Genomic DNA, 27,615 nt, shown 5'->3' on the forward strand with positions numbered 1-27,615 from the left:
TCAACCAAATTACCTGTTCGTGACAATTGAACGTCATTTCTTACCTTAGAACCGAAAGTAAACGGCTTTTCCTCACGGAAGGTCTGCATTCGGTAAATATTTGCTTATAAAATATTTCACAATAGACCAAAATAAGGATTTTATAGCATTATGTATGGCTAAGGATAAATCTCAATACAGATATTTTCATTTACACTTTCCAAATGTCCACTCAGCCTTTAATTTGCTATAGCACTATAAATGATAAAAAATATTTCTTATTACAAATATAGTTTAATTTTAATAAATGTATACGCATGATATGTATGTTTATTTTAAATGTAACAATCCAAATGAAATCAGATTCAGATCATAAATCAGATCATAAACCAGTTTTACTGTTTCTTCTCCCTTCATTTCAAATGAAGTAACAATTAACATGATGAAGTTAACAAGGAGGAAAAGCTACAAACTAAAATCTAAAAGACACAATCCTATAATTGGTGTTAACAGTGCAAAAGTTGTAGGTGCGATTCCCAGATCACTGTTAATTGCTTTGGATGAAAAAGTAACTGCCAAATGTATAACCGTAAGTTTACTTAATGCCATTTATGTACAATAATTGTGAAAATTACTACAGTAATCTTTAATTTCATCAACACTGACTGAAGGACAATGTTTTTTGAAGTGACGTGAAGGCCAAGTAATCTATATGGTTTGTCCTCTGCATTTAACCCATCCAAGTGTGCACAAACATCAAGAATACCCACACTACACGCCATGCATAAAACAAGACACTGGAACCTATAATGGTTAAACAAAAATTCCAATAATATGGTACACAACATATATTGAGTTTTATTGACATTAAACATCAAATTCTCCAAAACATGTTATACAATACTTATCTGATAACTATGCAGACAGGCAAGTTTTTATTGTAGCACCACAGATGTTTCCAAAAACATTACAAACAACATCTACAGCATGGCACTGGTGGTTGTCCTAAGAGAGAAGGGAGATTTAAACAGTGTGATCTCACTCCTCAAACACAATCCTCAACACTGCTTTAAAAAGCCAGTATACAGTCATGTGCTATGTTGCTAGGGAACATATAAATCTCCGGCCACTATAGTAAAATGATACATATGTGGACAACAATCTAATCAGACACTTACCTACACTATACGAATTTGTTAGATTAATTTAAATTGAAATAATACAGATCTCAAAGTAAGCACGCAATTTTGTTAAGTATTTACTTATTAATACCTTTTAATAAATAAAATAGGATCTGAATGATCATATGTGGCAATGACTTTTTTGTTTATACTGAAACAGAAGAGCAATAAAACTTCAAAAGAAATTGTTTGCTGCTACTGAATTCATAACTTCATAATACATTTTAAATCAAAACTTTTGATAAAGTCTCAACTTTTGGAAAACATCTGTAGGCACTGATAACTTAACTCTGGCACTTATAAATATTGTGGCAAATCTTATGAGAGTTTTGAATGAGTCAATTCTCTGGCTCTTGAATTAGACATATCTTTTGTTATCTTATGTCCTTTTACCCTAAGTGTACACTCCACATGTGCTTTATTGACTCAGATTTACACAGAGCGTGGTCACCTTATTTTGTCTTTGGAATGTTACAGATACTACAACTTTATTTTCATGTAAAATAGGACAAAAGGGTTAGGCAACACTCAGAGCTGTAACTGTTTGTGCTGGCCTCTTGCAAAGTGACAAGCAAAGTCATAACTGTTCCTGCACCTGTGTCCACATATGTTACATTGAAAAGGGTGCTCATAACCATGGCAACCCATGTGGATGGTGTAGAGGATGTTGTCGGGAAAATATATATGACAGTGGGGACAGTGGTGAAGCATCTGAGGATCTTGTACTGGGGTGGGTGTCCCTGGCTGGCTGTTGGTGCCACTGGGAGTGCTGGTTCTCTCACTGCAGGGCCCCACACCTGGGCTACAGCCGCTGTGCGCAGCCGGTCTGGATTCCGGGGTGATGGGAGAGGAAGCATGGGCAGTATTGACAGAGACAGCAGCAGGCGCAGTTACAGGCTGCTGGACGAGGAACGTTGGTTTCTCATCCGGCAGAGATTCGGCTCCAGGAGATACCGGGGCTCCATGAGCTTCCGGTGGGATGCTGGCAAGTTGACCGGCCAAAGTGGAAAGCTGGTTCAGCGGGTTGTCCAATACCATGTCCTGGTGGTCCCTGGAGCCAACTCCTATTGATCCACTAGCCTGTGGATCTTTTCCTAGACCATTATAGGCTTCTTGATGGAGATGGGCGTGAGAAGGTAAATCATGACTGAAGTCTCCCAAGTGGTGCTGCTCAGAACCAGGCTTCTGCAACACCATAGATGGTGGGCTGAGGTTGATGAGCAGGCGGCGACCATAACCCAGAGAGCTTCCTCTCTTCTGCAGAACACTGAGCATCTTTCGGTGAGAGAGAGAGGATCGCGCACCTTTCATGGGTAGGAGTTTGTGTCTACGACGACGGTGATGAGAAAGGTTACTGCGGTCACTGCATCGGAAAGAACAGAGCTCACACTTGTAGGGCTTCTCACCCGTGTGAGAGCGCATGTGCGCCTCAAGGTGGCGCTCGTACGCTGAGGCGAATGGACACAGGTGGCATCTATGGGGTTTTTCACCTGGAGTTCAAAAAGAAAGGGGACTTTTTCATTAAGATTCTGCTATTTTAGTAAAGGAATTTGCATGACCTTCTTATCATTCATGATTGCTTAAAACAAATCCGATAACTTTATAGAGAATTATGCAGGTTTTCCAATATTAACAGAATACTATAAAAGAGACTAATGTCATCACACTGGTTTGGAGATTTTATTCTTCACAAAATATACTTGATGAAATGCACTGAAGTATTTTTAAAATCCTACTCTTCCATAACCATCCAGACATGAAATTACAAAATTAATTCACAGACATTTCCTTTCCATGTTTTTCATAACTATGGCCGACCTGTCTCTGAAATGAATCTCAAGACTAAAATGCAGAAACCCGTCTGTAGGTAAAAAATTTGTTCTTACCCGTGTGGATGCGAATGTGCTCTATCAGCCGTGCAGTGCCCCTTGTGGCATAATTACAGTAGCGGCACTTTAGTTTACCATCATATGTTCTCTCAAAGCCATCAACCAACATCCCTGAACTATCCTCCAAGGAAATATCCACTGCCGGGTGCTCCAGACCATTCTGGCCAAGATCTTTAAGGTACACATCAAACAGAAAATAAAGCCTCACATTGAACACCTGAATCAATTATTTTACTCTAGCATAAATTTGCATATTTTGCATACCACACACTTAAAACAGCTAATCAAAATGTATACTATTTCAAATGCACAATATTTAAAACTAAAAACTATGAACGCATACAAGTTTAAACACATTAAGATATTTTTCAGAGGTTGCACATTTTCAGACAAATCCATATCAAGCACTTAATTTCAATAACACCTATAGAGATTCTCTCTATGCATTACCTCCTTGGATCTCATCTCCTTCTTTTACTCCGATGACTGAACCGGATATCATGTTGACATGTTGGGTCTGCTGACTCAGGTACTCCTGAAAGTCCTTCACAAAATCCAGTGTCTCTGGCTTCTCTTCACCCATTGAAAGATCTTCCGTTGTTGTCTTAAAATGTACAAATAAGCTGTAAATAAAACCAAACCCTAATTTACGCATTTTACTGCCATGTAATAGAACAATAAAATACTTGTGACAAGATGTCTTTAACGGCATTAAAAAAGTTTACTAGCAATACACCAACAGCTCAGTTTGATAAAACAGGCCCATGAGCAGATATACACTTCAGAATACTAATTGCTTCACATTTAATGCCATCTATGAGCTGTAGTAAAACTTGTCACAGTTATAAACAAGTTAAATACAACACAAATCTACTAGTCTGTCTGTTATCTAGTTGGCAGGGTAACTTTAACAGGCGTTGTTATGATATCGATTGAATGTTGACGTTGCTCACATTTCCCCAATCATTACACAGTATTTCAACCTACTATCTCTTACCTTAATAAACGTGTCAGAAAAATTAAAAACACACTCGATATGTTGAGTGTATTGAATGGCAATCGTTTCTAGGCAGACGTTAGAAGAACAATCTGATCGCGTCAAGCTCCATGGTGATGCTCAGCTACAGAAGCGAGTTAGCACGCCTGTTTTAGCCATTTCTGTCAAACACATCTTAAACGTTACATCTGAGATCACACCGACGGGTCAGAATCATGCTCCGTTGATTGTTTAGGACAATGTCAGTGTCATTGGCAAACGTAGTTTGTGATCTCCGATTAATGATCTCCGATATCAAAACAAAAGAAAACGCAGGGGTGAAAGTTCAAGCGGTGTGCAGATGAAATTCGTCCGACTTGGTTCAGTTGAGTGAATCAGTAGTTCCGCCGTGCTGTTACGAGTGAGTAAACATTCTCCCACTTTGGAGCAACTTATAAAAATCGTTATTTAACATTTATTAATATTATCATTACCTGATATATGCAATAGATTAACCGTATCCTTCTTATCCGAATTGTCTTCTGAAGTGCAAAACTGGGGAATTTAGACCCACGACACATATTCGATAAAAAAGGCACACCTAAAAAAGTCTTAAGAGTAAAATAATAATGTTTTGTAATTGTAATATTTTAGTCTGAGCAGATGTTGCCATTTTACCACGTTTCCGCTGGATGTCAGCGTTATATCAGGTGTTTTTACGTTGATCATTTCTCAAATCGAAGAATGTCAGACTGTATTTCTGATGATATTTGAAATATGAATACATTTAAATAGGCCTACATTTCCAAAAAGGTCACCTACAGTAAGCATTGGTTCCGCCTGCATTACCCGCCTGACTTTTTGCAGGTATTAGCAATCATTTATACATTCTTATACATGTTTTGTTTATTAAATGACTTTTTAATTTTTCACTTTTTTCCAGATTAGATCAAATACGTGGATCATTTCCACGTTCAAATGTCACGGACAATTTGATGAGTACTTGAGCCAATTGCATTACTTTAAATAGCTGGATTGGCTCATTTATGTTTCATAACGTTTAATATTTAACTAGAGGGGAAGTTAGCTGAAGATCGCATTGCCCCATTTGTGTCATGGTAATACGAAAACCATTGAAGAGTGTGTGACAAACGAGCAGTTAGCGCGAGAGCTTTGTATCCTTGTGACACTCTTCAGAGTTGTAATGAGAGGAATATAGTGTAACACCTGCTCACTCATGGTCTGTAATAATGGTTCAGATGACAAGAGACCAACCTGTCTGGCACACAACAGTCTGTTTATGGCTTTACTGTACACTCGTATTTTCCTACTATCCTATGTTTTTTCTTTTATGTCACATTAAACAAGACATCACACCAAAGCCTTTATATTTGCCTAATATGATAATGGTTAATTCCATGCTTACCAGAATTGACCTTTTTGTTTGGTGGTTAAAATGAAATCTATTTAAACATCTTCATAATGACATTTATTTATGATGTATTCTCAAACAACCTTTTTATTTATGTCAGTGCTGAATGTCTGAGAAAGAAATCAATGACCTGCCATAATCTCATCGTCAACTCTCATTTTAGACACTAGAGGGCGCAGGATGTCCATTTGTAAATGTGATGACCAAGAACTGGACAATCTAGGCTACTTGAAGGTATGTCTATATGGTTTTATAAACAACCTGCAGTGCTCCTGATAATCATATAAAATAAGTAATCAAGGTGGTTAGTTGTCAGTGTTGTTTGTTGCTTATGAATAAGCAAGAAGTTGACTGTGAGGAAGTATCTAAATGATTCATATGATTCCAACTATTGTGAACATCAAACAGACAACTCGGACAATAACTGTAAGATCTTGTATTTACAGTATGTGGGCTTGGCAGTAGAAATCGCCATAAACTGAACCAAAGGAAGTCAGCCCGACCTTGCAAGATTTGAACTACGACCCCTGAAGCAGTCAATTACAGCACTTCCTAATGGCCTGTCCACACTAATGTTATTTTATAGCAATTTAATTATGCTCAGGTTTCCCGTGAAACCACTTCCCTTTAAATAATTCAAGCAGGGTGACAGTAATTTGTCAGTTGAAAAAGATTAATTGCTGTTTCAAGTAGGCTTCTTTTCATAAAGCGTTCATGTTTTCAAAGGAGGGTGCAACAATATATGGAGAAAATAGTTGTCACTATTTAATACTTAATTTGAATTTTAGCAATATTAAGACCGATGTCCTCAGTCTACATCAGTACAATGAGTTAATAAAATAATTTATTTTGTAAAATATTGTGTTGGTTGAATTTTCTAAAAGTAATTTATTGAATAAACTTTCCTATTAAAATTAATATTATTCAGCATACTGAACAGTATGAACTTCTTGCCAGTCTCTTTCTTTCTTTCTTTCTTTCTTTCTTTCTTTCTTTCTTTCTTTCTTTCTTTCTTTCTTTCTTTCTTTCTATGTTGTTGGTTTTGTCGGATACACAATGAATAGTATCCAAATGTCTGAGTGTAGCTTAATATGCATTAATACAGGGTATCCTGTCTTTTTGACATGAAAGGTCACGCCTGAGTATCAGTTTAATTGTTAGTCAGATTTAGCTTCCTCTCTTCTCTCTTTCCATTTCAATTCAGCATCTGCAAGAGTGTATGAAGCTGCTCTGCCTACACCTGCTAGGGGGTAAGTCAGACCAAGTTCCCCGTTGCCCTAATTCACATTTAAAAGCCTTTCAATGAGCAAGCCCCCTTCTCCCCCAGAGCGCTTGATTTATGTGCTGTTTGTGGTTTTATAGAATGCTAAACAATTCATTTTGTCCTGAAAAGGAATTGGGTATTAATTTGTAAAAGGCCCCTGAGCACTTTTTTAAGACTCCAATCATATGCTGGAGTCATTTAAAGGCTGCTGTGGACATTAGGCCCCGAAGAAAGGCTTTTAATCCTGCCTGAAGAGCGCAGCTATAGAAACGCCTGCCCCAACGCCGAATCATTACTGCTAAAGGGTGAAGGAGGACCAGGGCTGGATTTATTCTTCACGCCCCCAAGACTATTTATTTCTGGAGAGACCCTCTCTTAAACCCCCACACCCTTGTGCAACACGGGGCATGTGTGGAAGCAGAGAAAGGAACAGAAATGGGATAGAGGAAGTACATATTAAGCTTTTCATTTTCCTGCCACTTAATTTCCTCGTGGCTGCCCGTGTAATGAATGTAATTGCTACCTTTGATGAGAACACTATTATCTGAATCACACTTTAAATGGGCAAACAAGGCCCCCCTCAATCCTCTCTCTCTCCCTCTCACAAAGCGAGTATGAGATCTCTAATTATACGACAGAACAAGTGTTTTTTCTCAAAGCCGTGGCTTTGCGCTCGATTGCCAAAGAGCGGCCTGCTGCATTTGCACAAAGACACAGATTAGCGGCGATACGCGCGCCACACACAAAAACGCACGTCTTTTTCCATTAATTTCCTGCATGAACCAATGAATTTCTATGTACAGGAAATTCTCATTTAGTTGAATGCCAGATCAAATTTCTAAAAATCTGATCTGGTCCAGTTTATTGGAATATTGCACCTAAATCGGATGAGTACTGCCCAGGTCTTAAAAAAGTACTGCTAAACTGCCAACAAACGTACAGTATAGTTTGTTTATCCCATTGAGGTTATACAGGAAATGAAGAAGATAATTAACTAGTTAACTTCAAATTTGTGTACTTATTTTTTAGTTCTTTCTACCTGTTTTCATGAAAAGGATTAATAAAATATTTAAGTCGGACTATAAGATTTATTAAGAACTTTAATTTAACAGTAATCAAAATGTGAAACTCTAAAACTAAAAGATTGGAGGTGACGAGTTGCCTTAATTATTTTGAGTATTGGCAATTCATCCGGGTTTACAGTGGATCTGTATTTATAATGATTTATTATAGGCCTAATCCGCCGATGCTCATTTTGTATGTTTTTAGATGTATAATAAAATCACGGTTATTTTCCCTAAAACTACGATTATCCTGGTAGGACATATAACATATACCCAAATGTATTTATACGAATAATATATCTTTATATAAATATATATATATGATAATTCAATACAAAAGGTAATATTTCCCCATATGAATCGCTTTACCCACATTCTTTTATCTGTGGTGCCGTTCTAACTTTGTATGACATCCCGATCCTCAAACAGACAGTTCAGTTATTCATAAGGATTTATCTTTGCACATCTCTCGTTGCACACGCTGTGAATAGCTGTTTAATAAAAGTGTCGGGCGCGTCCTATGACGTGACTTTACGAGGCGACGCACGATAAAACCGCCGTCACCTTATGAAGTCTGAACGCACCCGCGTCAACGCATTATAGCACTGCACAGGTGACAGCCTGCTCCTATTCTGCGTACAGATGCAGAAAACTATAAAGCAACGTCACAAATGACGAATTGCACAATTATTCTTAAATGGCTGGCGGTTTCAGATATATGCAAAGCCATTTGGCACCTTAAACGTGAGTTATTATTCTTCAAAGCAAGCGATACTTAAATGATAAAGTGATAATCAATCCCTTCGACTATGATGCCTCGCTTGGGGCCTGAGGGAAAATCTACTGATCACTTCTATTGGTCTGCAAATGATGGTACTTACAGCATGACAGATGGGTGGCAGGAGCGCCGTGTGACTTCAGAAAGGTTTATAATGTCTGAAACAGGCTGCCATTCGGGCCCAGTCAGGCAACAGAGGAATGGACCAATATTTCTGAGTGAAGTGGCATTTTAGCTATATTTATCTGAGGATCTCTACACCAAAACCATAGACACTAATAAAGAAGATGCTGTAATAGCTTTTGACTGGGTCCAGTCCCTCTGGATGGGGAATGAACTGTCCTTTGCTGAATTATTGTGACCAAATGCCATTTGTACAGCCTGAAAAGTGGGGACATTTATCGTGACTGTCAGTGCTCGGCCATAGCTCATGGTCTTGAATGATATCTCCCAACACACAGTTGCCCCAATACTCGCATTTCATGCTCGGTGCTGAGAGGCGAGCTAATGGATAGCACTGTCTAAAGGCAGATAATTTAGAGCATCTTCTGTCACATCTTTAAAACACAGGGCTTTACACAGGCCAGCAGACACAGCAAAGTCCATCTATTGCTACCACCAATGCACCTCCCTGCCACTGTGACATTCTTGGGAACAGAATCACAAAGATTCACGATAAGAGGCTTGTTAATTTAAAGTGGAATTTAATTGTAGAGTAAATCTATACATTTTTTTACACATGTTTACTGGTAAAAATGAGTTTGGCAGGGAATTTGAAATAATATTGTCTGATTACTAGTTCCTGGACCACAAAACCACATGGAAGCTGAATAAATATGCTTTTTCCTTTGATGTATGATTTGTTAAAATCTGACAATATTTGGCCGAGATACAAGTATTTGGAATCTGAGGGTGCAAAATATCAAAGTATTGAGAAAACTGCCTTTAAAGTTGTCCATAAGAGGCACTGTAGCAGGCCGTTGCTAAGAAGTAACAGATTTGTTTAAACACTCTATTAGCTTACCACTGTAATGACATTGTGTAGAGTAGGCCTATATGAACCCGCAAGCAGAAATCCAAAGCTTTACATTGATAGCAAAATAGAGTGGATTGTTCCCAAAAGGCGGGCAGCAGCGAGCAACGTTTGCAGATGTGTTTCCGGCCATTTTTGTTGGCAATTTTGCTGTATCCACACACAAAAAGAAAAAGGTTTTTATATATTTACGGTAGGAAATTTACAAAATATCTTCATAGAACAAATTATCTTTACTTGATATTCAAAAGATTTGTAGCATAAAATAAAAATCTTTCATATTGACCCATACTATGTATTGTTGGCTATTCCTACAAAAACAAAACCCGTGCTATCACTGGATTTGTGGTCTAGGGTCACACATTTATTCAATTATTGATCTATGGTGCCAGATAATAACAAAATATATGGCATAAAACAAAAGATATAGGATACCGTAATTATTAACATCTAAGCACAAAATGGAAATGTACAAGTATATCTAAAATGAGGCCCTGTCTTAATTTATTATTGTGCGGTGTGCATGCATGAATGCTTCTCTGTATAACCAAAATAAGGCATCAGCCAGGCAGAAAGGAAATTTTAGGTTAATGAGAGGATCAGTACAGAAGACTATTGATTATTGATAAAAGCTGATCACAGGCATAATGAGGTCTAATAGACCCCTTATCTCTTTTTCAAACTATGATAATGACTCTGTCCAGAGTATATGATCTGCTACACCAATAGGTTCTGAACCTAAAAAGTCTCCAGGCCAATATTTTTCTCAGTTATCTGTTCTCTTACCATCTTTATACAAAGTTCCAGCTTGCTTTTTATTTATGTTCCACACAAGGTGAAGCAGTAACAAGGAAGTGCTCCATTACCTCTGTATTCCGTTTCTGATTCAATAGACCTAGTAGTATTCACTTTCCCTGAACACTGCTCTTATCCTGCACTTTACTCAGTAGGCCTCGTTAGTCACCATATGAGGTGAGTGCCTGGATCATAATGGGAGGGAGGAATGACCCTCGACCTCTCTGACCTTTTATCGATCTCAGGGCCGAGTGCAGCTGGGCCTTCCTGACCCGATGCATATAGGGGGAGGAATTTAAACATGGCTCACACTGTATCATGCGGTTGTGCAGTTGGAGAGATCATTAATAACATGTTTTCACCTGTACAGCATTGACAGGCCAACTAGACTACAGATTAGCAGGGAATTATCAATACAAACATTGGGCTCAGGTAAAGGAGCAAAAAAAGATGTTAATAAAGAGTAGTCTGTAGATCGGTCTGTCTGGAAATTTCCTTATATATATAAATCTGTCTACACATGCTGATTTCATCAAAGCATTTACCCTTTTGTTTCTATCTCCGTGTTTCTATTTTATTCTTGTTAGTTCTGGTGAATCAAACACACACACACACTTTTCTTCCCATGTGCTTCTTGGTTCATTGCGGACTACAATAGTGAGCCTGTAGACCAGTAAAGAATTGGCTTTAAGGTTTTCTAAAAGAGAAAGAACGTTGTAGGCCGCATGGGGGAAGTAAGCCGCTAATGTAAGCACGTAATAGTTTTCTATAAATAATCGAATGACAACACGGGGCCTATGGCATCTGGGGACTGTAAAAGAATATGTAACCAATTTTAGTGCTATTAAAGGGAAATAGAGAAGAAAATATGTAAGAGGTCGAGGCAAAGGTTTCATCTGGAGCCAGGGAATAAAGGCTTTACGGGTAAAATACTGTAAGAAAAGTCAGGACCATTGAGAACGAGGAAGAAAGAAGGATTTTCACTTTGAAAGAAAAGAAAAAATGTGCTGTGCATAAAATCAATTGGTCAATAATTGTCTCGCTCCTCATGTGCAGGTGGGTGGTCATACGTCTCTTCTTAGGAGCACTGATTTGATTTGCACTTATGTTTTAACAACTAATCAATGATTCATTTTGACTGGAAAACAGATCAGATGTTGCTTAGTACACTTTCATTTAGTGATAGAGAGAGAGAGAGAGAGAGAGAGAGAGAGAGAGAGAGAGCTTGAAATAGACATAAAACAGATACACATCAGGAAAAATGGTTTCCGAATTCACTCATAGATTCTTGCAAACACCCAAACATGGTTTGCACATTCCTCTATATGCCAATTTTCATCAACTCTGTCATCGTTTACATCATTGTCGTTACCAACCACTATTCGCATTTATTTGAAATCAAAATAATTTATGTTGGTAAGATACAAATATTCAAAAACCTATACTCAGAATGAGCATTTTTCAATATGCATACAGCTTAGTATCTAACTTGACATTTCATATATTTAATTAAACTGTAAATTGCATTTGAGTAGCCTATGTGAGAAAGAAGTGGGGGGGAAACCGCATCTGAATTTGTTTGCCATTGATTTGTGGTCCTTGTGAGGATATTTATAGGTGTAAAATGCCCCTCTGCCCCAGGACTCCAATACAAATCAGATCTGTAATGCAGTATGTCCCGCAATACAAAGAAAGGATAATGCAATGGGGAATAAAAGTCTTATTTCAATAGATTTCTGTGGTGACTCTAACGCTGCCTTTTAAACTTTAATTCCAGATTAATTCTATTCGCCTCCGAATCCTATTAGATTTTTTTCTTGAAGAGTACAAGTGTAGACTTTATTTAGCCGGATCTAATTTTCAGTACAACATCTCTTCCCATGTCAATCATGAATCACAGAAGTCTCTCTCTCTCTCTCTCTCTCTCTCTCTCTCTTTTCTCTAAGATAGACCCATCTCATTGCTCTCTTTGAGCTGTGGCAGTGGCTGCTTAATTATGTAGGGAGGTAGGATCTTTATTCTCAGTGTCTGTGCTGATAGCATCTCATTCACTCTCCATGTTTGAGGTTTAGATTCTATCTTGACAAGCTGGCTGACAAATAGAAGTCATCCTACACCTGTGCTGAGAATTTGTACTGCTGTTCTGGCCAACACTTTTGTCAATATTTTCAATGGGATGCTGCTGATAAGGCTAATGTTTTGAAAATACATTCATCTGTAGTTAAAGACTTCAATGTCTGATATAGGGCTGTTCAGTGTTTAATCGCCAAATAATCTCATCCGTACACGTGCATGTATAGGAAATATTTGCATGCATATGTTAGAATTTATTAGCTCTGTCAAATGTTTAATCGCATCCAGAATAAAAGTTTGTATTTACTGACCATATATATGTGCATATTGTTTTTTTTATTTATAAAGACATTTATATGCATATATATTACAGTGCATATTACATGCACTGTAAATAATTTTAATTATTGGTCAAAATAAATGAATACATCTAAATATTTCCTAAATATATATATAATATATATATATATATATATATATAATAAATATATATTATATATTTCTCGACAGCTGCTATTAGTGTTAAACTTAATACTAGTCCAAAGCATATTTAATAGCTAATAAGAATGTTAAAAGAATTATGTTTAAGTTTGCATCTGAGGACATAACAGCAAAATTAATGTAATATGTTCGTTTAATTAATTCACCCTATTACACCACACATCACTTTCCTCCAGTCAGAATAGGTCGGTTGCTATGGCCACATTTATATATGTTCATAAGTGGCTCTGAGTTACTGCTCACCATCTCAGTTCCAAACAACGAGCAATAATCAGCTCATTAAAGAGCTCCCCCCTCTTTCTCTCCCCACGCTCATCTAAATAACAAATAACAACCCCTCGCTCCCCTCTGCCTTTTTCTCTTTTCTGCGCCCTCCCTCCGCCCTTTAAACTCCATCTCATACAAATGTATTTATATATCTATATCTACAATCAGCCCTGTGAGTGGGGAAAGGAAGGGTGAGAAAAAGTGGGTTCTGTCAGAAGTGGTGGGGAAGAGTGTGAAAGTAGCCGATTTTCTTAATACATCCCCTGGGAGCAGATAAGTCTATCAATCTGTTAGATTGGAAAGCCATTAGGTGCCCTGGTTTATGCGTCTCAAGCTGTTAAAGCAGAGCAGATTGATTGTTGAGCCTTTGATGGGATATGCTGATCTAATCTCACTGTGCTTCAGTTTGCAATAAATTACACAATTCATTTCCCCCCATTTAGGGGAAGAAAATGACACCTCCAGGCACGCCTGGCCTCTCCGGGCGAAACAGCACACAGAAGCTATTTTATGGCCCCATTTAGCCAGCAAGCTTTCAGCCATCCAGGCCAACTGGCTCTCTCTCCCTCTCTCTCTCTCTCTCTCTCTCCCTCTGCTCTCCTTCCCAAAAAAATCGAAGCATAATCAAGGTGTATGTTTAGAAAATTTATTGTTATAATTTCCACCCATAATCTCCTCCATTTTCCTGCGGCCAGAATGACATAGATCATCATCTGAAAAAAGGGGAAAATGGATAGCAGTTTAAAATTTATCGGTCTTTGATTCTCAATTATAGGTGTTTATGACTTCATCCGTCTTCAGCCACCTCAACCTTTTCCATTATGGTGGAATATTATTTGTACGGAATCCATTAAATTCACAAGGCAGGACTCTAATGGCAAGGCTGCAGTGCTTTGCAGAGGGAAAAGTTTTTTGAAAGGTTAGCTTTAGCAAAAGCGCCGCTGTTATGACACCAGAAATTGCTTTATTGATGGGCTTCCTCAGAGCCTGAGCATTTGGGCCATTTGTAACAGGCACCATATCTCTATCTTCCCTTAGACACTGATGAGAAGCCACTGCTGCCTCAACCCGATTACAGCGCTGTAATGACACATGGTCAGAACGCTTGGCCCGAGAATGCTCGCACCTGGCTAAAGGTATCACCTGTGTGCCTCTGTGTGTGAACGTGGAGATGTCCTGCTAAGCCATTCCATGGATTCAGCCATGTCAGAAAGAATGAATGAGGTCTTTTAGTTCTTGGTTGGCACAAGCACGACCACAGTTCAGTGCATCATTGCAGGAAATTGAGGCTCAGGGAACCTGTTGAACATCTCTGTACCTGTAGGAAACATTTACGGTACAGTACAATACATGTGATGATATATTTATATAGAAGAGATACTGTATTCATATCTTTTTTAAATCCATGCATTTTTTGAAGGACTTTTTCTGGTCTTCATTTTGCATCACATTCTGTTTTTAAATCAACAAAAATCTTTACAAGCTTTAAAAGAAAGTCCCAAATGTCCAATGTCCATTTCAACAACAAGAAGTCAAATTGGACACTGAACGAACTTGGTTGTGATGGTCCACAGATTTCAGACCTTTAACATGAGACCCACACGCAGGGGCTTCTTCACACCCTCAGAGTGACATTGAATTTTTCTCTTTCTCCGCTGCCCTCCTAATCACACTGTAACTCAAATCCTCTAACTATCCCTCAGCCAATCAATAGCTTCGCCGTCCCAATTAAGGTGGGCCAGGTCAGGGCCAGGCCACAGTCAGTCCTTTACAACTTAAATGCCATGTTTAAATCCATTGTGTGTATTACAGTGGGATGAGCAACCTGACCTTCAAGCTTTTAATGCCTCGTTTCAATAGTGCCGGACAATTATGCACTGAAGAAGAGCTTGCAGTGGTCATTTTGTAGAAGTCGGTTAAACAGATCAACAGAGTTTAATCTGAAACCTTACTCTGAGTGCTAATCACAGAGCCTTAAGAACTTTCCTTTCTTTCTGTCTTCATTTGTCAGACACTTTCATCCAATGTGTCTTTTTTCAGCAGGTGCAGTTTTTGCCCTTATTTTACTGGATATAAATAATGTAGGCTATGCAGCTGTATATTCTATGTTTTTACTTTTGTTAAAGGAGGCTTTGCATAATTTTTTTATGTTTTAACAAACAGAAAAATATTCCAGAATCTGTTCTTGTAAAATAGTGACACAGGTCAATTGCATTTTAATAGTCATTTGGAACACAGTTTACTTTACCCCCAGTTAAAACCCTATTTAGAAACGTGTTAGTGACATTACCAAACAAATTGCTTTAAGATCCAAAGATGTAGAGCCGACAAACAGGCACAATGCAGGTGTGCAAGGTTTAATACCTGCTCGTCCATTTTTCACCGTGTGCTACATTTCGATATTATACTTACGTCTTTTATCACAATTTCGAGCAGACGAGAGAAACTCACAAGATATCAAAACAAAAATCTATATATAATACGCCGCCAATTACAGCGCCAAGTTAGCGGCGTCGGGTCATTGTCAGCGCGCGGCGCGCTTTTCTCATCTCGCGGGGTCGTTAGACGATGATGGATGTAAACCTATAAAGTATCTAAACTGGACCTTTTAACAAACCATGAGCAATACTATCATTTCTTTAATAGAACCTGCTGACCGTGTCATTCCGCTGCGCCATTCGTCATTTTCCTGGTGAAATAATCAATAACTCCACGCTCTGAAATAAATAATCTAAAAGTCAGGGAACATTATATCTTCCCACCAGGCAAAGAGACACAAAGACCCAAGAGGAAGACTAATATGAAACATATACACATAGGCTTTGGTGCAAGCCCCAAATAAAGGCGTACATTGATATAGATTCTGCGTTTAGACCCAGAATGCATACATGATCCTCAAACTTGAGGCGGTTTGTTTTAATTATATATATGCAGGATTATTTTCTGTTAATATAACTTTGAAATATTGGTTTAATTATTTTATATCAGGTCAAATTGAGCGATGAGACAAGGATATTTGACCTAAAAATATAATTTTTCAAATCTATAGCCTGTATTAGATACACTTAAATTTGTGATAAACTTCAAACTACAATTACGGAAACATTTGAAAGAAATTAGAACAGTAGCTCATATAAATCACATATGTTTCCTGTGAAAAAAGATGTCCTGTCCGACACCTGATGGCGCTAACAAACGACTTATTTCATCGTAGAAATGGATGACAAACATCCAATAAAAGTACAGGCCTACATAGTTGAAGGAAATGCTGTTTTTAATGATACTTGATTTAGTTTTAATTAATCTGTGTAGTAACTAAGCTTTTTATTGTAGGCTATTTTGTTTATACCTGTAAATAGTGTAGTCACAGTGGATATAGGCACATTTTTTGCATTAATATAAAAAGCGGTTTTCCTATAATAATAAAATATAATAATAATTATAATTATTGCTATTATTAATCATATTAATACATTATTATTATTATTTTACAATCATTTTGTTTGGATCTAACGCTAAATTACTTTTAACTATGGGTCTAGGCTATCTATCAATACAGATGATGAATCTAGTTATTATAATTAATTTAATTATTTTAACAACATTAGGTCTTGATTTTATTTATAATTTTTTAGGTTTTTCCCTTGGCTTGCAGATAATTTTAATGACCCATAGAGGACGCTCTCGCCTCGTTCAACTAGTAACTTGTGTACGTCCGATTCACTCATGTTAATTGTGTCATTAAACTGATCATTGTCAAAATTTCTTTAAATGTGAGCTAGCAACTTGATGATATGCCTAGCACACGTGTCCACAGTTTTCCCAAAAGTAGCTACTTTCAGCAACAATATGCTGTTCTCAGACGAAGTAAGCCGCCGAATCGTATTGCGTTGGTCTTTATATTTATTTTACATATTTTTTTAATTATGTTAATTATTGTTTAGAATCTTTTTGTTTTTAAAAAGACTCCAAAACGCATCCAGTATTGACAATCCCGTGTAGATGCAAAAAAATGTTTAAAGCTGAGTTTAACTGATCTGTTCACCGGTGGCAACACTGTTTAAAATACCTCCTTTTTTAATGTGATTTTAGTAATATCCGTTTAAAAATGTGTTCATGCTATTTCTATTAATCACAATGCGTAAAAATGCAAAATTAAATCAACTTTATTTCACACTATTATAAGATTATTCTAAAAACCGAATGGGTTGTGGATGAAACGCACACATTTTTTACATATTGCCTCCAATTGTCGTGATAAAAAGAAATAAAAATTGTTTTCTTGCAATTCCAATTCACAGCCTCAGATGCAAATAACGAATGCCTAAATGCTTTCACACACACACACACATATATATATATATATATATATATATATATATATATATATATATATACACACATTTTACTTTTGCAGAGGTGCACTAAAATGTCAACGTTGACTTTGCAGTGCTCGTTTCCTAAACTTTTTTTACGCTAAGGCCTTCAGCCACCGCTTGAGCTAAATCCGCGTTCCTTTGTGTTAATGTCCGTCCTCATTTGCCATCTAATTGGACTATATAAGACCAATAACAGGAGAGAATTCTCAGCCCAGCAGCCAACGCGAAGAGTCTGGGAGGCCCCTCCTCTCTCGACTCTCGACTTCCCATCTCTCCCTTCATCCCATTTGCTATTGTACGTGCCCAATCGCCGTATACTTTCTGCATTTAACTCGGGTGACATTTTTATTTCATCATTAGCATCTGGCGCCAGACGGACGCGGTGAGCATCATTTTCACCAAGGAACTTGCGGAAGATGATCAGCAAGATTAATATTGTTTATCTCGCCTCGTGTTATTGTCTTTCCTTTTAACGCTAGTGCTGACTGCGTGAACAACTGCGTTCGAGTTTCCACAACTGGAAAGTTTTACACGGACCTTCAAACTATTAAAATATTTTTAGAAGATTTTGAACGATTGATTTTACAGCATCAGAGTCCTAACTTTCAAGTCAACATGCCCGAAACAACCCAGGATACGTGTGCCTCGGCGAAAGAATCTCCATTTTTCATCAAAAATCTTCTAAACTCTGACCGCAAACCTTCAAAGCCTAAACCTCTTTTGGCATCAACTAAAGCGGGACTTGATGGTAGCTTCTCGCTCTCTCAAGTTGGGGAATTAAACTTTCCACGCTTTGAGTTGCCGACCCAGCGCTTTGCGTTACCGGCTTACCTTGAGCGCGCGTCTGCATGGTGGTACCCTTACACACTCAGTGCATCTGCGCATCTCCACAGAACAGAAGGTAAGGGTCTATCGTAAAATTACACGCCCTCCCTTTTGCCTGAGTTTCTTTTGTAGAATGTATTTATTTGTTAAGAATTATGGTAAAGGAAGTGTGTATTCATTTACGCAGAAACATATTTGGGAGGTGCACATACTGTACCGCAAATATTATTTTCACCCAAAGACTAAGTTAAATAAATCTATACGGGCAATGGCTTGAATTAGCTTTTTATTCATTAAATATGACGGTGATTGTTTTCTGAGATCGTGAGAGACCTTTGGGATTTGAACAGCCGAATTGGTAGGAAACACACTTGTTTGCACCTGTCATGTGACGCCACCTATGCAACTTGACACGAAAATGTTTTTGAAAGAAAACTAAGGCTAATTTGATGTTTTTATTGTAGCAGCACAGAAAGCGAGAGAATCATCTCCGATCATATGCAACGACAGAGATTCACCCGAGCTTGTGCTCAAATCAGACCCGGACGCCAAAGACGATGAGGACGACAACAAGAGCGGAGACGAGATTGTCCTAGAGGAGAGCGACACCGAAGAGGCCAAAAAAGAAGGCGGCGTGGATGACTGGAAGAAGAGCGACGATGGCGCAGACAAAAAGCCTTGCCGGAAAAAGAAAACGCGCACGGTGTTCTCGCGGAGTCAGGTGTTCCAGTTGGAGTCCACCTTCGACATGAAACGCTACCTCAGCAGCTCAGAGCGCGCAGGCCTGGCTGCCTCCCTTCATCTCACAGAGACCCAAGTTAAAATATGGTTTCAGAACCGAAGAAACAAGTGGAAACGTCAGCTGGCAGCAGAGCTGGAGGCGGCCAATTTGAGCCACGCGGCTGCGCAAAGGATTGTGAGAGTACCCATCCTCTATCATGAGAACTCGGTCTCTGAGAGCTCCAGTACACCGGGCAACGTGCCCGTAAGCCAGCCGCTGCTCACTTTCCCTCATCCGGTTTACTACTCTCATCCAATCGTCACCTCCGTGCCGCTCCTCAGACCAGTTTGAGACGACGAGAGATGGCCTTTTCTAAGTAACTATGTATCTAATACAATTTTACAAAGACTAAAAGACTTGAAAAGAGAGAAAGAAAAGGAGAAGCGAAACCAAGAGACAAAGCTATTTTTGTTTAGAAAATTATTTAAAAAACGAAAAGAAAAAATGTACACTATCATGCATTTGAGCCCTACTTGTTTGTTTTACAACTCACAAAAATACACAACACGAGACATAAAAGGCGATTGTTTAGAGGCCTATTTCGAATGATGTTGTTGGTGAATTACAATGACTTGGTTAATTTACTTTCACTTATTATTATTATACAAATTACAAGTCTTTCAAATGCCTCTCATTTTCTATAAATATCATTTACGAATTTAACTCCACGTCAGAGTGTTTATACACATGGTTAAGTTTGTAATGGCACGAAAAAAATAATCACACAGCCTGAACCACGAATGTGCAATACTACTGTGTATTATATATTTACGAAACAAATTCTTTTGACATTGAAGCATTCTTTTAGACACACTTATTAGGCTAGGAAGCTAAAAAATATATTTGAAAAGTAATTGCTGAAAACGACTTTGTGTCCTTGGTCCTGCGCGTTCAATGGACAATCACAGGCTGATGATTTGACAGAATTTACCGAAGGCGCAAACACACAAATAAAAAAACATTTACTTATATTATTTACAGATGTATATGTACATGTACAGATATAACGAACCAAAATGAGGAAAATGTGTCATTTGTACAGTAATTAACCAACTTTTTTTACATTGTAATGCAAAATTTTGTTGTGAAATAAATGGAGACTATAAAAGTCTACATGTCTGGAGTGAGTAACCTGAAACTGTGTTGAAGACAGTATTTGGTGGAAGGCTGCTTTCATGTCTTAAAATGTAGCAATGTTTTAATAGCCTATAAAGTTTACGCAGCATTTCTCGCGAGAGTACAGATAAGGTACAGGACATGACGACGAATAAATGCAACAGGCGGTATAGGAAATGCATGGGAAGCAACAATAAGAATGCGTAACCCTCATACAATATAAGAAGAAAATTGTGTAAATCTATTTAAATACAACGAAATACAAGCGCTGTAAATAAAATATGCAAATTATTTATTAATTAAATCGATAAGTAATTAGCTGATTTTTCAATAAACAGTTTAGTCATGATTTAAATCAATATACGTCACTAAATTTAACCAAAACTGATCTAAATTTCTGTGTCATTGCTTATTGAATTACAGCATGTAATATAAAAGACGGTCAGCTAATTCAACCTTGCAGCACTACCGAAATTGTTTCACTTGAGCTTCAACAACATGAAATGCTCATTACCATCTCAATCACAAAGCAGGTGCACCTTTTAATCTGGTGGACTGTACAAGCGATGTTTTGCAAAATGGCGTGGTCAATAAGACCGTATAATTATCGGTGAGAGCTGATGGAATTGCATTAAGAGTTTACTGTGTGCGCTTATTGTGCGTATATGTGTGAGTAAGAAAGAAAAAGCTATGAAAAAGTAAAAACTGGATATTTGTTGTTTGTATAATAAACTGTAGTCAAACACAATTAATATTTTTCACAGCCTACATTTTTATATAAATCATAAAAATGTTTATTTTAAGAATTCAAAATAAAAATTCAATGTTCAAAATAATTTTAATAATATAATACGATTAATTCCAATATAACTTTTTTCTAATCATTTTACTTAATAATAATAATAATAATAAATAATAATTGTATTCAATAAACTATTATTAACACTAATTATTGTTATTAGTGTCTCGGATGACGCTGTTTTCAGTTATATTTTTTAACTATTTGTGAGTCTGTTTAAAATAAAAACAAAATGTTTTAAAATATTATTTATGCAATTACATTTAAAAAGACAATGACAGAGGCTTATAAATATGTTTGTTATGACGAACAATTAAACATTAAAATAAAAATAAACATGAACAGATTATTTCCCAACAATTGCGGAAATTACCATTTTATTAGACTTGTTTCCAAATTAAATGCCAAGAGGCTATATATATTAAACGGGGTCAGCATCGAGAGAACTTTAATATGGGTCGGTCAGGCACATCGACAAGCATTGGACATTCTATTGCAGCCTTCCTCTACAAATTCGAAATCAACTATCTGCATTGGGTCTAAACACTCGGCGTGCACATTCAAATACCGCCGCCTAATAATCATAACTCCAGTATTGACGTCTAATATAATGCAAGCTCAGCACGAGCCCATTACGGTGAATTAATAGATCGCAGAGGCATTATTGCCAGTCGAGTATTGATCGGGTAACGTCTGTAAAATATTGTTTCAAATCAAGGGCATTGCTAACAGTTCGTTTTTTTTCCTGTTGGCTTACTGATGACCTTGATTCACTGTCATAAACAGACGAAATATATCACTCGATAATTTCCATTTGACCATATCTTTATGTAAAGAAGGGAGATGGTGGGGGTGGGGATAAACAGATAATATGCTCTCTAAAAGAAGCAGCCCATTAATATGGGAAACTGAGACGGCAGATTTTAAGGGCCAGCATTAGACTGGCGCACTATGGTGCACACAGCATAAAAATACATATCTGAACTGGTAAACTTATTTAAACCGTCCCCACTCCTATTTATGCTCATAAGCGTTTCATCTCGCTCTGTATGTGATTATTACAATTTACACAACGTTTTTCTTTGTGGATGTAATGGGGTTGCCAGCTCATCAAAGCTTGGGCTATTCAAAGCTGACGAAACGGTGATTTGGCAATTTCGATTAAACACAATATGTTTAGTTAGCCAACCTCACATTTCCAGGCGGAAGGGATAGCAGATAACTCACTGCGTCACAGGATGAGATTGACAAAATGGACCATCATCTGCCCTATTGAATTATCTTTGGCTGTTTAGAGGTACATGTTTTTCAGCGCTCTGCGCAAAGTACATTTATCTACAATAGACTTGACAAACGTCAACTCAATCCCGTGTATAACGCTTGAAAGGAAGTGGGCCTATCTTGCTTATTACTTTCTCTGAGGTGTGTTGTGTTGTTAAGGAAAAAGTATATCTTCTTTTTAGCCCACCTTTCCCATTTGCCTTTGTGATTGAAAGCGAGCATCAGATTTTCATCAAAGTTCTATTAAGTGAAACATAGGTTGCGGGGCAGCTTCTGATTGAAACAGTTTAAATTTTAATTGTGTTTTTAATTTGACATATAGTTGCGGAGAGGAATGACACCACAACGCCGAGGGGCGGTCGATTCGCTTAATTTCTCCCTCAGGGATTGATGAGTATATCAGAGCAGTAGATTGGAAACCCATTAAGACTCAATGGTTAGGTTGTTAATTGGATCTTGATGAATAGAAGCCCTTGGTTGAACTATACTGATCCAATCTTCTTGACTTTCTGTTTTCCAATAAATTACCCAATTCATTTCCCAGCCGTAGATTACATAAATTGTACACCTCCAGGGCTTGAGCTTCCCGCCTGCTTGCCTGCACCCCCCCCCCCTTCTCTGCAAAACCATTTGAGAAAAAATAAAAGACCAGCCTCAGATTCTTGAATGAAAATCGAAACATAATCAGCGTTTATACTTAGAAAATTTATTGATATCATTTTCTCTGGTAATTTCCTTATCTTAAAGTTGGACGTGCCATATATCATAATACACACGTGCAAAGGGTCCTTTGTTTAATATTTATCGAAGCTTGATTTTCAGATCAAAGGCGCCTATGACTTCATCTGTCTTTCTAGAGGAAAGCATTTTTGCCAGAGCTCGGTCTGTTCGGTCATTACTGTCTGCTTTATGCTGCACTGACAGCACGTGCAATTGTTCTACGCTATTTGAAAGATATTTGTATTTTGTGAACGCCTGACAGATTGCGCCATAAACGCTGAATGCTCATCACGCTGTCTTTGTATTTTTGGAACATAGATAACACATTTTTTGCTATTATTTCAGTTATAAAAAAACATTTTGTTCTAAATAAACTTTGCTTTTAAAAATGGAAACGCGTAATAGCAGACAAAATATCCATGCGTATTTAAACAGCTGGAAATTGCATTAATAGCCTTCTTCCCCACATTTTTCCCAAACACGTAGTCTAAGAGGCCCGCATTTCTGGTGTATTGTTTTTGTTTAATACGTCTAAACGGCCTTTATGCCATCCAGACTCGGTTGACAGGCGCAGCGTATAAAACCGGCTATTTAACGATCATTGCGGATTTCACGCCTTATGTGAATGCGCCATAAATCGTAGGGCCGCTGTGAACTAGCCCCCTCATATTTTACGCACTAAATGGCTATATGTGGGCATATGGTCTCTCACAATAGGTCTCAACAACTGTTCCAAACAGTTGCAGATTGTGACAGTTCAACCACATCGTTTCCATCATCGTGTATATACAGTGCACGTGTCGTGGGTTTTCATTCCAGAGCTATACGCTGTATATGAGGACGCACAAAAATGGAACCATTTTAAATCACAAAAATAGTTGTAATAAACTTATGTAATAAAAACTTGAATTTTTTTGGTTTTATATAGTCCACCGTTGGGAGACCCATGTGGCATTCTTGCCGACCTTTGAAATTTGTAGTCGAGGTCGCTCAACCCCGGCTCCCTCTGCTCCATTAGGTGTCCGAGCGCTGTCACCACGACAAAGCTAGAACATTTGTTAAGTGTCGCCAGCCTTTAGAAAACGCTAACGAGAGCTAATGTGGCAGAGCCACAGCTGCCCTAGAGACACAAGTCAGAGGTGGGGCGCACGCGCACCCCCCCCCCCCCAATCAATTAGTCAATCAATTAAAGAGGGTTCTGCCCGCTCGCGCCGGCCCACAGAAGCTGTAGATTAGCCCACCATAATGATCAAATTAATTCTTAAACGGAGATAATGGACGTGGAATGAGTTTATTATTTTCAAGAAAAATTAGATAGGATCCATTATTAGTTCCAAGACTGTGTGTTGGATTATTTGACCAATTTGCCATTTATAGCACAAGACTGGTGGAATTTAAAACGACTGTTTAATAAGATATATGATTTTGCACTAAACCATGGATTCAGATGACTTGTGATGATGGGGTTGAAATGGTCTCTCGACAGTTTTAGTTACTGATATGCATGAACTTGAGAACTATGCACTACGCCGAACAATGAACACCTATATGGAGCAGCTGCAGCTGTGTCAGGGATCACAATCTAAAAGATTTTTCAAAAAGTCACCTCTGCATCAGTGTAGCCTTGTCAGCTTTTACAAACAAACTAACAGGTCTTCCAAGCAGAGTGAAATTATATGTTTTGTGTATATATTTTTTATATTTTAGTGGTCTGTATCAGTTTAAAAATCATATATGTATTCAAAATTATATTTAATGATAATAAATAAATAACATTGTGATCTTTGTTAACAAGCAGTAGAAAATTACTGAAATAAGCTAAAATATATATGAAAAATGAATAATTAATCATTATTATACAGCCCGCTGTATACTAACAGAAAGCTAAAGCGTTGTATATAACATTGAATGTGATTTCTCGTTGGTGTTATGCAGGCAATGGCGCATTTTTCGATATATGTGGGGCAAAAAATGAAAAATAACACGTGTAGAATTGTGTATAGCCGAATGTTTTGCATCTAACCTAATTTCGACGGGCTACTCTGCACTTTCCTTGAGCCTTTGAGAAACTCAACCTTGATAAAATTCGAAATTTCCGGGCGCGCTTTGAGCGCGTGATTGGCCAGCGCCGGTCTTACCTACATGCAAATGAGAGCACGTTCCACCCGCCTTGAGACCAGAGCGCGTGGAAGTGGAGAGGAATGCATTCAACACTTTTGAGCCCCACGAAAAACAACTTTTTATTAAACGTCCCAACAGCTTTTTAAACCAGAAGAAAACACTCTCTATATGTAACGGAACTTATTACTGCATTGGGGCTTTAACATTTTTAGAACATTTTTGAACTGTTATGAGGCGAGAATGAATAATTCGGAGGACAGCGGAAGCAAGTGCTCGCCTGCCCCCATTTCAAGCTTCACAATCCAGTCCATTCTGGGCACTTCTAACGAGGGAGTGCGGTCAGCTGCAAAAGACAGCCCTAAAGCCCAGCCGAGGAAGCGGACGTTGTCCGTGTCATCAGAGGACGACTGCAGCGCCGGAGAGGACTCGGGCGACTGCTACTGCTCTGAGCCCGGTGTGCCGGAGTCCTGCAATCCGCACCAGCCTCTGAACTTCTGCCTTGGTAAGTGGCTATAAAACATCAGTGCATTTTCATTGTGATAACGAGTAAATTATTGTAGTCATGTTAAATGTAAATACGCGTGTTGTAACGAGCTATATTTTAGGAACAAGGAAGTCATGTATATTTTTACGCACTGGGTATAAACAATACGTTGTTTTTGTTGGCGCTGTGGCTCTTGTTATGTTGTCCCTGCAACGACTGGGTAAACTCCAGTAGTGTTTTATCCGACGTATTATCGCGCATCAGCGAACAGGGTAAAGGTCAAATAATTAACAGCATGTTTTCTCCCGCATCCCGAATTGAATCGAGTCTGCTAATTGATTATGCAGCCAGCTTTCAGTGGCAACGCTGCATTTCGTCAATTGAGCGTTAAATGTAACACGATTTAATTAATATCGTGCACCAGTGCTAGTCATATTGTATTGTTTATTTAACAAGGCACTTGTAGCCTTTTTACAGTCGATCAAACAGTCAGAGTTCAAATTTAATGAACTCTTGTCTAAAGTATCGTGTAATGGCTATGTTTAGCCCACAAAAATTGTGAATTTGATGACGGACGAATGGGTTTCAAAGCACACTGTGGAGGCACTTAAAAAACAAACGCGTTGAAGCCATTTATTGAATTTAGTGATGTTGATACATGATTACGTAAAGGATATTGTTCACATTGTCGTTTGAAGGAAAGCACCACATGTAGTCACAGACTTAACACTGAGAATTTATTTGACATTTTTTGCATTGGTTGCAGGGACCAATAAGGGACTTCTACCTGTGCAGGATGGGATAGACCGACGTCCACATTTGATACTACCGGATTACAAAGAGGAGCAGGAGCGAGCGTGTAGCCAAATGTCTCCCGTTTCTGAAGAGAGACAACGAGAAGGCCCGGACAAACAGAGCAACTCCGCAAAGAAGAAGACGCGCACCGTTTTCTCTCGGAGTCAGGTTTATCAACTCGAGTCCACATTCGATATGAAACGCTATTTGAGCAGCTCCGAAAGAGCTTGTCTCGCCTCCAGCTTGCAGTTAACGGAGACACAAGTGAAAACGTGGTTTCAGAACCGGCGAAACAAATGGAAACGGCAGCTCTCTGCTGAACTGGAAGCTGCGAACATGGCGCACGCTTCAGCGCAGACTTTGGTTGGGATGCCACTCGTTTTCAGAGAAAATTCGTTGCTTCGGGTGCCGGTTCCGAGGTCCATTGCTTTTCCAACTCCCCTGTATTACCCGGGAAGTAATTTACCGGCGTTACCATTATACAATCTTTACAATAAGGTTGAATATTAACTTTTACACAACGCAAATCCCTCAAAAAGGATGACACAATTTATTACACACTAAAACACACACACACACACACTCATTTAAGTATGTTTGACAAATTTCATGTCTATTTATACCTCTTTATTTGTTGAAAAATATATTTCTTATTATGCAGCGATTAAACGAGTCTATGTGTAAAACACGAAAGCAACGCGTTTCTGTACGTGTCCTATAAAATACACCATGTGTATATTAATTATTTTGTACTTTTATTTACATTTCTGTCCTTGCCTCTACCAGTTTTACACATTATGAGGAGTGAAAAGATAAAAATAAATGTGTAATCATTCCATCCCTGTCTCTAGAATCAAATAGATGTCTCATTAATAATAATATTCATAATAATAATAACAACTACAGACATTTTATGCGTTTTTTTAAATGAATTCTATATAAAATACAGCATTAACGAAATTTAAATAGCAAAACATTTGATGCAAATGTTGATGTGATGCCTGTTTTTACATTCAGATCGGAAATTTCTCTCTCGATTGCATAGGCTACATGGGGAGTGACTTCATATAAATATATGATCA

General features: G+C 38.0%; 3 protein-coding genes across 4 annotated transcripts; 2 read left to right on the plus strand and 1 right to left on the minus strand.

Annotated features, from left to right (window-relative positions):
* Positions 1-711: 711 nt before the first annotated feature.
* On the minus strand, positions 712-4,467 carry ikzf5 (IKAROS family zinc finger 5). Of its 2 annotated transcripts, none has more exons than XM_079458892.1 (4): positions 4,047-4,467; positions 3,500-3,672; positions 3,047-3,220; positions 712-2,650 (listed from the first exon to the last, which is right to left on the minus strand). In XM_079458892.1, the coding sequence occupies exons 2-4, from the start codon at positions 3,630-3,632 to the stop codon at positions 1,689-1,691; spliced, it is 1,269 nt and encodes a 422-aa protein (XP_079315018.1). In that variant the 5' UTR covers positions 3,633-3,672; positions 4,047-4,467; the 3' UTR covers positions 712-1,688. The 2 variants fall into 2 exon arrangements, with proteins under 2 accessions (XP_079315018.1, XP_079315019.1); XM_079458893.1 differs by having other exon boundaries at positions 756-2,650; positions 3,500-3,653; positions 4,047-4,453.
* A 13,361-nt stretch (positions 4,468-17,828) lies between these two features.
* hmx3a (H6 family homeobox 3a) lies at positions 17,829-20,345 on the plus strand. Its single transcript, XM_079458894.1, has 2 exons — positions 17,829-18,512; positions 18,901-20,345. Exons 1-2 carry the CDS (start codon positions 18,227-18,229, stop codon positions 19,506-19,508), a joined length of 894 nt encoding a protein of 297 aa, XP_079315020.1. The 5' UTR covers positions 17,829-18,226; the 3' UTR covers positions 19,509-20,345.
* Positions 20,346-25,311: 4,966 nt separating this feature from the next.
* Positions 25,312-27,370, plus strand: hmx2 (H6 family homeobox 2). Its single transcript, XM_079458563.1, has 2 exons — positions 25,312-25,756; positions 26,505-27,370. Exons 1-2 carry the CDS (start codon positions 25,495-25,497, stop codon positions 27,041-27,043), a joined length of 801 nt encoding a protein of 266 aa, XP_079314689.1. The 5' UTR covers positions 25,312-25,494; the 3' UTR covers positions 27,044-27,370.
* The last annotated feature ends 245 nt before the right edge of the window (positions 27,371-27,615 follow it).

Source organism: Barbatula barbatula (assembly GCF_947034865.1).
Source record: "Barbatula barbatula genome assembly, chromosome: 6".
NCBI lineage: Eukaryota > Metazoa > Chordata > Actinopteri > Cypriniformes > Nemacheilidae > Barbatula > Barbatula barbatula.

What these genes read in the sequence shown, in the direction of transcription:
- ikzf5 (XM_079458892.1), bottom strand. Translation starts at nt 3,632, where the DNA reads ATGGGTGAAGAGAAGCCAGAGACACTGGATTTTGTGAAGGACTTTCAG. An exon ending in AGGAGATGAGATCCAAGGAG is followed by an intron (nt 3,221 to 3,499) that starts GTAATGCATAGA and finishes TGTACCTTAAAG; the next exon opens with ATCTTGGCCAGAATGGTCTG. An exon ending in GCACATTCGCATCCACACGG is followed by an intron (nt 2,651 to 3,046) that starts GTAAGAACAAAT and finishes TTTGAACTCCAG; the next exon opens with GTGAAAAACCCCATAGATGC.
- hmx2 (XM_079458563.1), top strand. Translation starts at nt 25,495, where the DNA reads ATGAATAATTCGGAGGACAGCGGAAGCAAGTGCTCGCCTGCCCCCATT. An exon ending in GCCTCTGAACTTCTGCCTTG is followed by an intron (nt 25,757 to 26,504) that starts GTAAGTGGCTAT and finishes CATTGGTTGCAG; the next exon opens with GGACCAATAAGGGACTTCTA.
- hmx3a (XM_079458894.1), top strand. Translation starts at nt 18,227, where the DNA reads ATGCCCGAAACAACCCAGGATACGTGTGCCTCGGCGAAAGAATCTCCA. An exon ending in GCATCTCCACAGAACAGAAG is followed by an intron (nt 18,513 to 18,900) that starts GTAAGGGTCTAT and finishes TTTTTATTGTAG; the next exon opens with CAGCACAGAAAGCGAGAGAA.